Source organism: Dicentrarchus labrax, unplaced genomic scaffold (genome assembly GCF_905237075.1).
Source record: "Dicentrarchus labrax unplaced genomic scaffold, dlabrax2021, whole genome shotgun sequence".
In the NCBI taxonomy this organism is placed as follows: domain Eukaryota; kingdom Metazoa; phylum Chordata; class Actinopteri; family Moronidae; genus Dicentrarchus; species Dicentrarchus labrax.
The window spans coordinates 23,379,808-23,392,926 of NW_026136714.1; the positions used below are offsets into that span (position 1 = coordinate 23,379,808).

A 13,119-nucleotide genomic window follows, 5' to 3' on the forward strand; every position below is an offset into this window, starting at 1 on the left:
ACTCTCATCCTCTGTGTGGTAAAGCTGTGGTGTGTTATATGTTGCAAATAAAGAACATAGAATGGGAGATGGAGCTTTGAGCAGCATACCACTGCTGTTGAACCAAAACTTTCAGCCCTCCAAAAGTTAATTTTGACAAAGTATAAAAAAAAGTCCCTATTTCAGATGCTGAACTCTTTTTTTTTAATCGTGGGTTTTAAATTGACGTAATAGGGTCAGAGATAATGAAATTTCCCCCACCCTTAAATACGTGTGTATAGCTGTATGAGTAAAACTGGGATAGAGGTTTTGTATAACAGCAGCAGTATACATATGAGGGGGATGGCGGGGGACTTGTGCAGTACATTGGCCCAACAACAAACATCTCTTTGACAGAGGAGTCAATAGCGAAGCAGCACTTTAATGTCCTGATTTTTGGCCTAGCGCCTCATTTTTTTTTGTTTTGTTTTGTTTTGTTTTTTTGCATCCATACATGCACATGAATCGCGGCGCTCATGCCTTCCCACTCTCAGTTTGCATTATTCAATCACTGGCCGAGAACCATTACCCTGAAAAGCAGCAGCGTTTTGGCTCAATGACTCAGTTTGTGTGTGTGCCTTTTTTGTACAAATGGCATATGAATGCTTTTCAGGCACCAGGAAATGTGGCAGTGGTGATATGATACCTATGGATGAGCTGGGTCCAGGTAAGAGCCAGACTGCATGACCGTTCTTAGCCAAAGAAGAGCTAGCTCTCCTCTAATCTCCCTCCAGTGTCCAATAGTGTCTTCTCTGATTCGACTTGTCTTCCACTAGTTCTTTAGCCGTTGCCAGGATGTTATATTTAAACTGGAAAATCAAACCATTCAACACTATGATCTCGGCATGATGGCTTTGGACCGAGCTTCAGACATGACGCTCTTTGATGCTGTATGCAAGACCCCTCTCTTAAAAGATGTTTGTACTAAACTGGGCCTTCATTAGGAGCTCAACACCAGAAGGTGTGGGTGGTTCTCCACTTAATAAATACACTCTTAATATATCATAGTGCAGTTTTCATCTGCTGTGCTTCTTTCAAAGTAAATAATCCTGCTGTTGTTCAAAATATAGAAATGCTACTTTGACAAATGTTTGTGAAATCAAGAATTTTGGGACTCTTGGGGGTAATAGATAGAATAAGAGTTTTTTTAGAGGTACTTTTTTACCCTGTTACCCAAAGATACCTTCTTAGGGTATATCATGCTGGTTTTCCCCCATCCTTTGGGCACTATTTATCAGACGTCTAACAAACCCTCCTAGGAATTGTGCTGAAAGTTAAATTAGGACTAAAAACATTCAAGGGAATTCTAACATTGACGTTTAACAAGGAGAGGGAATCCCAGGAGATAATCTGATGTCGCTTCAGAACATTCAGAGCTGTTAAGTAACTATGTAACTAATGATGACGTATTGTAGTTTTCTGGCAGTTGCAGTATGAAATGTTAAACGGTAGTAAAATGCAAAATGCAGAAAATAGCAAGATTTTTTATGTGTAGACTTTATCAGGGCAAAAAGGTATTAATTGATCCCATGGTGATACCAGTAAGCCATTTTACATACTACACTGTAAGTGAATACTGGAAACCACTAGTGCAGTTTAAACAATAAATCTATATGCAATTTAAATGAGAGATTAGCTGTGTAACAAATCATGAACAGCTCTGTCCAATCACATTGTTTTACTGTGCCAATACTAGCGCTACACTTTGCATGTACTGTGCAGCATAGCACACACAGCAATGATATTCCTACACTACACGTCCTGTTAACTTAATGTGACTTTTACAGATGGGGATAAACTATACAGCATGATATCTTTTTAACTCTGCCATTCTCAATTGTCAATTTCTATGAACAAATAGATTAATGAATCACAGATAAATAACCCCACAGATTTGGATGAATGCACTTCACACTGAGTGGTGGAGAAATAAATGAATCTGTGAATGAATCGTTATCTGAGGAGCTGTACGAGTTTGATTTATTACTGCTGAACTTGTTGGTTGTACTCAATCGTTGCTGTTGCAAAGATACATTTTCCCTGTGCCCTGAGGCTGAGAGGTCCGCAGTTTTTGCGGAGAAGACATGTACTTTCTTTTGTATCTCACACGTCAGTCAAAAAAAACAACCAATATTTGCCACAATAATGTCAGTTCCATCAATGAATGTCTCATCTCCCATCTCATCGTCTCTAAAAGCCTTATTTTGGGGAATAGTTAGGGAATCTCCAGAGCTCTCCTAAGTATTTGCTATGATAGGAGTCATTTTCAGGGTTAAGAATGTTGATAAAATGCTTGAACTCCTAATCCTGAGCGAAGGACCAAATACAGTGTTTTGTCACTCTGAGAAGATTCCTTTGTCTGCGCTGTTTGATAAATACTGAGCCTGAGCTGGAATATGTGAGAGTGCATTATGGAGACAGGGTCAAATACCACTTGCAGATACTTCATCTAGTTTGTTTTAAACCTACTGTGGTGGTAAATAATGTGAGTGCCAGGAAGTTTAGACAAGTACAAGCTAAGAATGTGCTGTTTAGTCTACTTTTCTGTGTCCAACAACTTCCCGGCACTCTCAGAAGTGTTCCAGTGCAGAAAGCCTTTCAGTCTCTCACTCCACACAGGTTAAGTCAACACTATAAATGATCTGACACTGTTTTTATTTAATCGAGGATAGCGAGGAATTAACTGACTTTTGTTCTCTGACCTCATTAGATGGTTACTCCACCATTGACCAGAGGGACAAGGACTGCAAATACAAGCCAACAGGCGACGGCTCAGTGGACCTGACAGAACGAGAGCCATTAAAGGTACAAGCAGGTCCTCCTCCGGTCCCGTGGGGGATCAGGGAATAGAGGATGAAATAATGATGTCTCATTGAAATGTTATCAAATGTCCTCTCCCTCTGTGTCTCTCTCTTTCCCTCTCACTTCATGTTTTCTGCGGTGGTCCTCATTAGAAGCTCTTAATCCTATTGATTCTTTAAAGAGGCTGGAAGTTGTCATTGTCTGTTGCCGCAACAGCTCAGTGCTGTGGACAGCCTCAGATCTGCCACCAGTTAATTGAGTGTAAGCTTTTGGCATAATTAATCTGAGACTGATTAAAAGAACTGCCAACAACTGCTCCTCGTGGAGACGACCCTTGCCTTGGCAGTGAACAGACTGCCGCATTATCAAGTGGTCGCCGGCTGATCAGAAAGTCGTTTCACACTGCAACCAAAGTTTGTTTATTGTTGAGCTGATTGGCAATCCAGCCTCAAAGAGAAGTCACAGGATAATAGCCTCAGAGGATGTCTGACATGTGTCAGGCAGTACTTTTTGTAGTTCATATTTGATCTACTTTAGTGCTAGATAGATGTTCCTTGTGGTGTTGTAAAACTTATGCAATCAAGAGTCCATTAAAGTCAGTTTAGCATACAGTATGCTTCTCAATGCAGGATAAAACTAACTCTTAAAAATCTTTCAGTCAGCAGAGCTAATAGTCCAGTTAATAATCTGCAGTGACTATTTATCTGGATTACAATAAAGCATTAATTTGCCATTGGTAGGTAATTACTCATGTGTTTTAAATTGGGTACATTTTTATTTCAATTCATACTGCAAAAAGTGTACAGTTCAGTATCTTAAAGTGAACCTATGTAACTTTTGTCCTCTGTGACCACTACTGACAGTCATGAGCTAATGGTAAATGCTAAGCTGTTGTTGCACCTCAGACCTTTGGCTTGTCAGAAATGGGTTGAGTTGCAGCTTCAGCCACACCCAACAGTGATGTCACAGTGCACCGACTACACCCTGGAGTACATCTCTACATCACAGCATCAAGTTAAGAAGTTAAACCACTGGAGTTCGGTATTAAACACAATTTAACTGATGTCTTTCTACATTGACATCATGTCAGTATAGCTGTAAATTAAGAGGGAATTCAAATGGAATCAAAGATAGCTGATTCAAAAAGCGTACTTTTAAAGAATTATTGCAATTAAAAGAGCTCCCTCTCTTTCTGCAGCTTATGAAAACATGAAACCTGTATTTTTGATATTATTATTACTCGACATGTTATAGGTCAATCAGGGAGATCCTCAGTTTTTACTCTTCAGGGCGTCCATTTGTAAAACCAACATGAAAACCTGCTTCTTAACACAACTTTTTCATTTGTCTAGTTTTTGGTATCACATGATGTCTTATAGCTGTTCAGAGGCTTTTACACCAAAACAAATGCACATTTTTTCCAATTCAAAAATAAAAATAAAGCAGCAATGTATGGCAGCTATGGGCTTCTTCAGTACACAACACTGACCTCAGGTTTCAGTAAATTTAAGATGATGTTTAGGTAAACTACTAAACCAGTTAGTTTTACTGTCGCAACCTTAAAGGGCAGATACTGTAACCAGCCATAGACAGCACAGCAAACAGTTGTGTTTCTCTTTAGAGTGTACAGGCCAGCATTACTCCAAATGTTTTCTAAGTCTGCCGCCTGTTCTTCCCAGAGGTGTTCTACCCGCTTTGAATGCAACTTGGCTGTCAAAACTGCTCTCTCCCTCTTTCAGTTGCATGGTTTGGTTTGCTGTGTTGTAATCACTCTGACTTCTTTCCAAGCTTTCCTTGAGACAGGGAACTAACATTGGCTTCTCTGATCCTGGATGCATGTGTGTGTGTGTGTGTGTGGGTGTTGTGTTCGCGCGCAAGCATATTTGTGAAATGTATTGACCTCTTTTTGTTTTGTTTTTAACCCGTCCTCCTGTGGCCACAGAATGACACAAATAGGAAACACTATATCAGGAGTAACAGGCCTGCGGTCAGTCTGGTGGACGCTTGTGATGTTAAACCCCAGCCTGTTGACTCCTGGGTCTAAATGCATGCATGGTAGGTCTGAAAAATATAAGCACAACAAAAATAACAACCTTCACCTTTTCGGTTGCATTATATCCTTTTCATCCCCTGTCTGTTCAACGTTTCCGCCTGTGTTCCTTTCACCCTCACACTGTAGTACCATGTAGACCTTCTGTCACCCTGCACCCAGAGCAGTCAGCTGGAGAGTCACAAGAAAATTTACATAATTCACTTTCAGCTCAATTTTAAGGTTTAATTTTCTTTCTTTTTTTTTGTAGAATTTCATAAATGTATACATTGTGTCTGAGTTACTCATATTTACAGAGACTTTTATGTTGCACACACTTGCAGATGAGCTCCAAAAAATGTAATTACAAGATAAATTTCAAAAGAAGAAGAGATTTCTAAAATACACTGACAACCCTAACTAGGCACAGAAGGCCTGTCAAGCTTTAGATTTCTCCACTTGTTGATGCAGTTTGCATGGGGTTGTAGTTAGGGTGATTCTTGGCGCTTAAAGGGTTTGTAGTGTTATGTCCTTTTTTCCAAAACCAAAACTGCAAGAGCAAAGGTGTAAGGAACGGTGTGTGTTTACCTGCTAATGAAGCTTCAATCATTAGCATGCCTGTCGAACTAATTTACTACCTACCCCAGTAACTGAGGGTCACTTCCAAAGCCAAGGAGCACATAATTAACTAACGAGTTTGTGGGATTACAGTCTAAAAAGGCCTGGTTCACAACTTGCATGTCAGAGTTAAGAGCTCCGTCCTGCTCTTTGTAACCAGTACTCCAGCTACAAACATATCGTTTGAAAATACTAACTAGTATGTAAGATGAGCAACCAATCGGGATTGTATTAGAATGAAATACAAATTCATTTTCCTGGTCATAATTGTAATACTACAACTAACTAACTCTACAAAGATACAAAAACATTTTTTATTTCCATGTCTTCTACATCAATCATTAACTGGTGAGGGTGCTAACTGTTTCCTGAAACATTCAGCTTTAGTTTCAGGACAATATTATTACTTACTCAGGGTGATCAATGGTGTTGTAAAAGAGACCAACATGACTTTCCTGTCTGTAATACACGTAGAAAGTAGACAGGCTTTGGTGTCTGTTTACAATTCAGCACCACCTGTCTGATTGAAATGTACGCCTAGCTTAACTCACTACTTCCCCTGACAGCCTTTGCTGAAATTGGTCGCAAATGATGAAGGGGAATCATTCTTCTGCACTTCAGATGGCTCCTCCAGGGACTGAGTTATCCTTTAATGAAAAGCAGTAGGGAGAAAGAAACATCACACACACACACACACACATACACACACACACACAGAATCTCTTCTCTGTCTACATTCGCCATACACACCATTTCTTTGGTCAAAGCAAGATGACTTCAGATAAATAATTCATGTAAGTTTATAAGTTGATGATGGAAGCCAAGACATATAATGTGTGCACACACAGATTCAAACATTTTCGACTCACACATAATATGTCCAAGGCAGAGATGTAATGGAGGGTGAGCTCACATAAATTCAGTTTACATATACCTTGAGGTCAGACGTGGTTGATCTGAATATTTTGGGTTAGAAAACATTGTATAAATGATTACTAAGTGGCTTCTTATGTAACTCAGATGATCATATTTCCATGTAAATTACAGAAAGAAAGAAATTCAGCCTCTCTTTGTGGTTGAGAGATTTCCAAAAATGTCTTTTTTAGAATAATCAAATGTATCAGTCTGAGTGAATAGAGCTAATGTCACTAATGTATAATGAAGGCTTTCTGTTGAAACTGTTGGTTTTCTTTCATTAGAAATACTACCCCCCTGTATTACAAGAGGAGCTGAATTTCTTCTTTCTTTTCATTTTTTCATGCAGCTTGGCTGTTTGGCAACAGTTACACAAGTCACAAGGAAATACATCTAAATTAATAATGCCCTTAAACCTGTACATATTTTATTTGCGAAGCTGCAAGCTGATCTCGGTGAGCTTCAGTAGTTGTCACTACTCTGTCAGCAGCATTTATCTCCTCCTGCCTCCTCCTCACCGCTGTTGTCCTCTCCTGTGCCAGAGGCTTCTTGTCAGACCTCACTGTCTTCCTCATCGTCATCATCTTATCCAAGTCATCTTTGTCAGTGGCCATCCACTCAATTCTTTCATCTCCATCCACTGCATTATCACAGGAAATACATCACTCTCGACTCGTATTATTTGTGGTATTCACTGTCATTTTGTAAGTAAAAAGAAATGCTATAGGTAATGTTAACCATAAGGTAGGTCATTTTAATTTAATTTAGCACAAGCAGGATTTCATCCAACACACTGAGCATCTGTTTTGCTCTCTTTTGCCTCCATTTGCCATCTGGACTAACATGATTGAAGCATTTGTTGACAGTGATGTAATTTGTCAAGTACTGCGATGATGCCAACTGATTGTCTTCCTGTCTGACATGAAAGCACAAACGCAGTTTCATTCTAAATTCACACCCATTGACGGCTAAATGTGGTACCCACTCTACAAACATGAAATGTTTAAGGAAAAGGCTTATGAGATTCTACATTTTTCTTATTGTCAACAAATCCCATGAAAAGACCAAAACTAACAATGTGATCCCACTATATACTGATATATCTTATTCCTTTATACCAGTGGTTCTCAACCTGGGGTCCGGGGACTTCCGGGGGTCCTTGAGGGGGTTCTAGGGGGTCCCCCGAAACAAGAACGATAATTGTGTGTTAATCTGCATCTGAAAATAGATGGCAACAAATGCACTATTTATCATTGTTTGAGATATCGTGGGTGATAGCAACATTAAGAGGTGGGGTGTTACATGTAAAAAAGAAAATCATCAATACAAATCTCAAGTGTAGCGTTCCTATAGAGGTGCTGCAGCACTGTACTTCCTGTTTGCATCACATGTTTGCATCACATCCAACACATTCTAACTTTAGAAAGTTGTGTTAGCAAACAGTTGCATATTTGAAGTCTTGTTTTTGGCCACTTAGCGAATGTAAATCCAAGATTCAATCTCCTCTTAGCTCTGTTTTGGTCAACACTAAGTCCTGAGGGAAATATGTGGCTCTTTAGCTGCTAAATGCTCCACTATGTTCACTAGTCATTACGTATACATTTAGTTTTTGTTTGTTGTTTGGTGCTGTGTAGGTGGCGTAAAGTGGGCTAACAGAGCTATTAAAACAGCTGTGCTCCACCAGCTGCATGCTGTGGCTGGACATGAGGTTGATGAGAACAGTGAGAATGAACCAAAAAAGTAAAAAACATAGCAAAACAATGCTAAAATACCCCATAGAGCTGAGAGGAACTGCAGAATCGGGTAATAATACTACAAGTGACCCCTTTCACATTACACATAGTTATTAATATTGATTGGTGCAGCTTTACAGATTTTTAGATCTTCATTATAAACGAATGGACTTGGCGTTGAGTGCCACAGTCACGGTAAGGAAGTCTACGGACTAACTCATTGTTGGTTTTGGTATTTACATTTTTTGTCCATCATTTTATTTTAAGTTGGTAACAAAAAACATAATAATGAATAATGGGGCGTTTGTCCCGTAAATCACTGTATAGTATTTAAGTTATTATTCATTATGATAGATTATTGTCATCATTATCTTGGATATGTAGCTTTTGTTAATTCAGACTGTATGGGTGGCTCTTCTAATATTTTTCTCTCTTCCATGTGCTTCAGGCTTAAAATAACAACAGCGTGACACCCCAGCTAGAAGAGGATCTCTCATATCACCACTGCCATTTCACATGGAGCTCATCTTTGGAGTTGGACTTTGTACAGAAAAGAGGATTTTAAAAAAATAATGATCACAACAGCAACTACCCAGAAGCAGCCAGCATTCTCATGCTTTTCAGAAAAAATTTCAAAAAAAAAGAATAAAAAGTGACTATTCCTACTACTTTCACATATCCACATTCCCACTGGACATCATGTGAATTTTACAGTGTTGACTCTTGTTGAGCTCTACCAGTGACAAGAAACTAAAAGAGGCCGGTGCTGGTGAAGGAATGGACGTATGAAGGGCAGACAAAGCGAAGTAAGGGAAGTGAATGGGAAAGGAACGTGTGTTGGAAGGAAACCTGTAGAAGAAACGGGAAATGGATGTTTTTTCATTTCAGTGTTCACATCTGGAAGAATTTCATGGCTCAATTTTGTGGGTTTTGGAGAATTTTACTTTCAGTTTGTTGTCAAGCTTTGGTATATTGATGTGAACAGGAATGGACTGGCGTGTTTGAAGGTCACTGAATGTTTACAGATTGGTGGCGTGGACATGAGGAAGGAAAAAGAGAGAAACCGAGCCTGAGAAGAGCTGTAGCATAGTGGACAAACATGTACTCCCAGCAGCCTGCTCTCATACACTTACAATCCATTTGGTTCACTGTGTTTTTTCAAAAAAAGAAAAGTGCACTGAGATGCTTTGAAATCAAAAGTGGTTAACAGGTGATTGATGTCCATTTTATAAAGTGAGGAGTGTGCAAGTTGTGGTCTGGAGAAAGGAAAGTGACAGAGTGTGTACATCAGATGGAGCAACAGTTTCTGTTCACACTGCATCGCAAAAGTAATCTAAAATGGAAACAAAACTTTCTGTTTCATCGTGGTCAGCATGTGTGAGCCGAGTGGTATGTTGACCCTCAGTCACAGAGCTGTGGTTACTTGTGTGACCACTCAGGTTGTGTGGCGACGCAGTTTCACAAGTTCCCTGGCTGGTTGCTCTTTGTCAGTGATGTGTATTAAAGAGGATATAAGGCATTCTGTTTATAAATGATTTGTGTTTTTGGAAAGAGAGACAGAAGTTTGTTCTCTTGTTGAAAGGATAGATCTAAAAGCATTTTTTTTTATTTTTGTTGGGTTTTATATAAATGTATATTAGGGTCAAAAGAAAAAAAAAGAAAAATGAAGGAAAAAAACAACAAAAATTACCGACTTCTTAGTTGTATATTAATATCACATTGTTTGGAAAGCACATCTCATTTGATAAAGGCTCACCATGTTTGTAAACAAGAAATAACCACGTAACTTAAATGTGTGTCAAATATTGTCGAGTTACGCCGACGATCACCTATTTATATTTTGTATTTGTCAAAAAAAAGTTACAGAAAAAAGTTTATCTGCAGTGTTCTTTCTAAAGGCGATGAATTACGTGTTGTCTGACAGCACCTGCATCATCGAAATAGACACTCTGGAGGGGGCCAAGAGGTCAGACAAAGGATAGACAAGAGATGGCAGTGTCAATAAAAGTCCCTTCATTTTTCTTCCCGATGCATTCAGACCAAGTTACCGCCAACCCTGAACCCTCCTTCACCGGCGCATCTTAAAGAGAAACATTCAGTTGTGAGCATGAAGAAAAAGTGTACAGATGTTTATATTCTATTCTTTCCAAGTGCCAGTTTTTTGTGGTGTCATTTGGATATTAACTAATTCATTCATGTGCAGGATGAGAATACAAATGGACGAGGTTCTGGATGTTCAAGACAAAATAAAAGAGTTGCATCACACTGTACAAAACAAAACATCAAATTTGGTCATATAGTATATATTTTTACAACGTTTTAGGGTGGGCGGTTGTGATGTAGAAAAGCAAAGAGACACAGAATCATATGGCCATTTTTCGCTTGCTTGGTGAGACTGCGCACACAATCTAGTGATAATGTGTACAGTCTCCTCTCCAGTCTCCCGATTCCCTGTGGACAGGAGACAGAATCCAATCCGAGTTGGTATCACTCATGCGTCATCAAGGCGAACGGCATGTGCCTGCATTGAAGTCTGATTTTTCTTTGTGACGTATGTGACTTTATAAAGCTTGCCTATTTTACACAGTGTTTACAAAGATGTACGTTGTGGTAAAAATCAATAAACTACAAAAAAACATACTGTATAAATTTTAATTTCAGAGGTTAAAAAAAAGTTATAATAATACCCAGCATCCCTTTTGTGTGTCCTCAGAAGTGTGTGCTTTCATTGGACAATACTGAACCCTTGCAACAAAGACCCATATGACTGTCTATTCCTGACTGCACTTTGCAGTGCCACAACCAAAGGATCTGGAGTTGTATTTACATGCATTCATAAAAGAGGTCACTGGTTTTGTGGATGTGCGGTGTACATTTACGAAACAAAGAGCCAAGCAACTGTGCTGTAAAATCAATGCAGGACACGGACACACATCAAATCAAACAAACCTACCTGTGTAGATATAACTGATTCAAGACCGTCAAAATAAAGTAACTGTAACACTCAGTAGCAGATGTGTTTGTACCTATCATGTGCCTTAACCTTTTCCATGGTAGATAAAGATAAGTGTTTTATATAACTTTATTCCTCCCCCTATCAACTGTCATCTCTCCATCCTGTCTGTTCACCTCTCCCCTGTTTTCCTCCTGTGTCCCCCTCCCTCCCTTTTTCCTCCACTCCACTCACTCATTCATTCATCCTGCACCCCCATCCCACCCCACTGTCCCCACAACCCCGAGTAGTTTAGACTGTTGGTGGGTTTCTGCCTTGTATTACGTTGTATTATAAACTTTTAAAAAGATAGTCATTTGGAAAATGGTTTTGATTTCCTAGAGGAGTAAAGTTGTTAATGCTTTCGTAGCGAGCAGAAGCGATGCCACAGTGACAGAATGTATTATGTTAATTTTACTAATACCCTACCCAGAGGCAAATATTACGCTTGTTAAACATAACGGAAAAATACTGGTTTGTAGAGTATAAGTTTGGTGTGTTTTCAATAAATCATGCCTGGAAAGAAGGTGCTCGACTCTGTGTCTTGTTTTACATTATGTTATTCATTTCCAGTAAGACTCAAGGTCTAATGTTATGATAGCAGCCCCTAGAGGCTACAATGCTCAATTACAATCCATGGAACTACTGTAATAGTAAATAGTCCTTATAAAAACATTTGACTGTGTATTATAAAAGGAAATCGGGAGGACACTGTTTCTGGAAAAAGATGTTGCTGTTGAATTTTTACATTACATTTTTTAATACTCTAATACGAGCACAAATTAAATTCAGTTCACCTCCATTGTACTGGGATGGAAGCAGACATCTGCCTCAGCACCTGTATAAAGTACAAAGCTATCTGCGTGGCTGTACACCAAAGAGGTAAGTGAGAAAGTCTTCAGACTTTAAGTAAACATACCCTTTAAAGTGTTCAATATAGATTTATACATAATAAATGCAGTCTATGTTGTTGAGAGCTATTTTCCTCAATCATTTTATGCTTTTGCTTTTGGTCTGTCACACTGTAGATCAAGTCATCTACTTATATCATATATCACGTAGTATGAGGCAATGTCATAATAAGACAAGAGTGCCAGTAATCCAGATGACCATGGTTCAATTCTCACTGTGAAAGCATTAGCCCCTACTGAATTATCCTGGAATAAGCCACTGAATTCCCTCCAGCTGGTGTCTGAATCAGCCTTATATCACTTGGTTCCATTTATATATAAAAAAAAAGTCTATGATCTGCCAGACAAAATGCCACTCCAATTTTACCACTGGAACATTTTACACTATATGAATATGAGCCAACAAATGAAAATTCAAAAATCCATGACATGAGTAAGAGTGCATTTGGAAAAATGTATTCAAAAGCCTCTTCCCTGTTACAAAAAATGATTACTGTTAATTTCATATGGGAGTGTAAATGCACTGTGAAACAAATCTAATGTAATAATGTTTGACCTTTAAGAGACAAAGATTCTGCTCTTAACCATTGTGAATGAGAATATCAATAAACATTGTTTCCTGTATCCCCTGTTCCTGTAGCTTGTGTAGACCTTTTAACAGCTGACCTTTATGTGTTATATTCAGAAGACGCACAGGTCGAACTAATAACTCTAAAGATGGCTCAGGTGTTCCAGTAAGTCATGAGAGCAGCCAGCACATGTACCAGGCCCTGGAACAAGACCATCATTAATATTATCAGTAACACCTTTGTTTTCCCTGCTGGTGTAGCATGTGTTACTTTTGTGTACAGAAACTGATGTAGCAAAACATTCAGTTATTTTCTGGAAGTGCTGAGACATTTGACCAATTTCATTTTACCATTTCAGAGGAGAGGGAGTCCAATTAGTCAGTATAATCATTTTAAACCATATTAGCATATGTTTGTAGCCTACATGTTCATCATATTATCTACATGTAATATAAGGCAGAAATGTGAAGTATACCTTCATGCATAATATGTCCATAAATAGTTTGCATAAAATCTCTGGAATGGATTATCT

General features: G+C 38.8%; 1 protein-coding gene across 13 annotated transcripts in view; it reads left to right on the forward strand.

Moving 5' to 3' along the window:
* Positions 1 to 11,633, forward strand: part of arvcfb (ARVCF delta catenin family member b) — a 198,945-nt gene extending 187,312 nt beyond the window's left edge. For 10 of the 13 annotated variants that reach the window (XM_051421939.1, XM_051421941.1, XM_051421945.1 and 7 more), the window contains 4 exons: positions 632 to 685; positions 2,729 to 2,823; positions 4,763 to 4,875; positions 8,564 to 11,633. In XM_051421939.1, the coding sequence (XP_051277899.1) occupies positions 632 to 685; positions 2,729 to 2,823; positions 4,763 to 4,864 (251 nt within the window). In that variant the 3' untranslated portion in view covers positions 4,865 to 4,875; positions 8,564 to 11,633. The remainder of the gene's footprint in view (positions 1 to 631; positions 686 to 2,728; positions 2,824 to 4,762; positions 4,876 to 8,563) is intronic. The other 3 variants (XM_051421946.1, XM_051421944.1, XM_051421947.1) reach the window with 3 other exon arrangements.
* Positions 11,634 to 13,119: the final 1,486 nt, after the last annotated feature.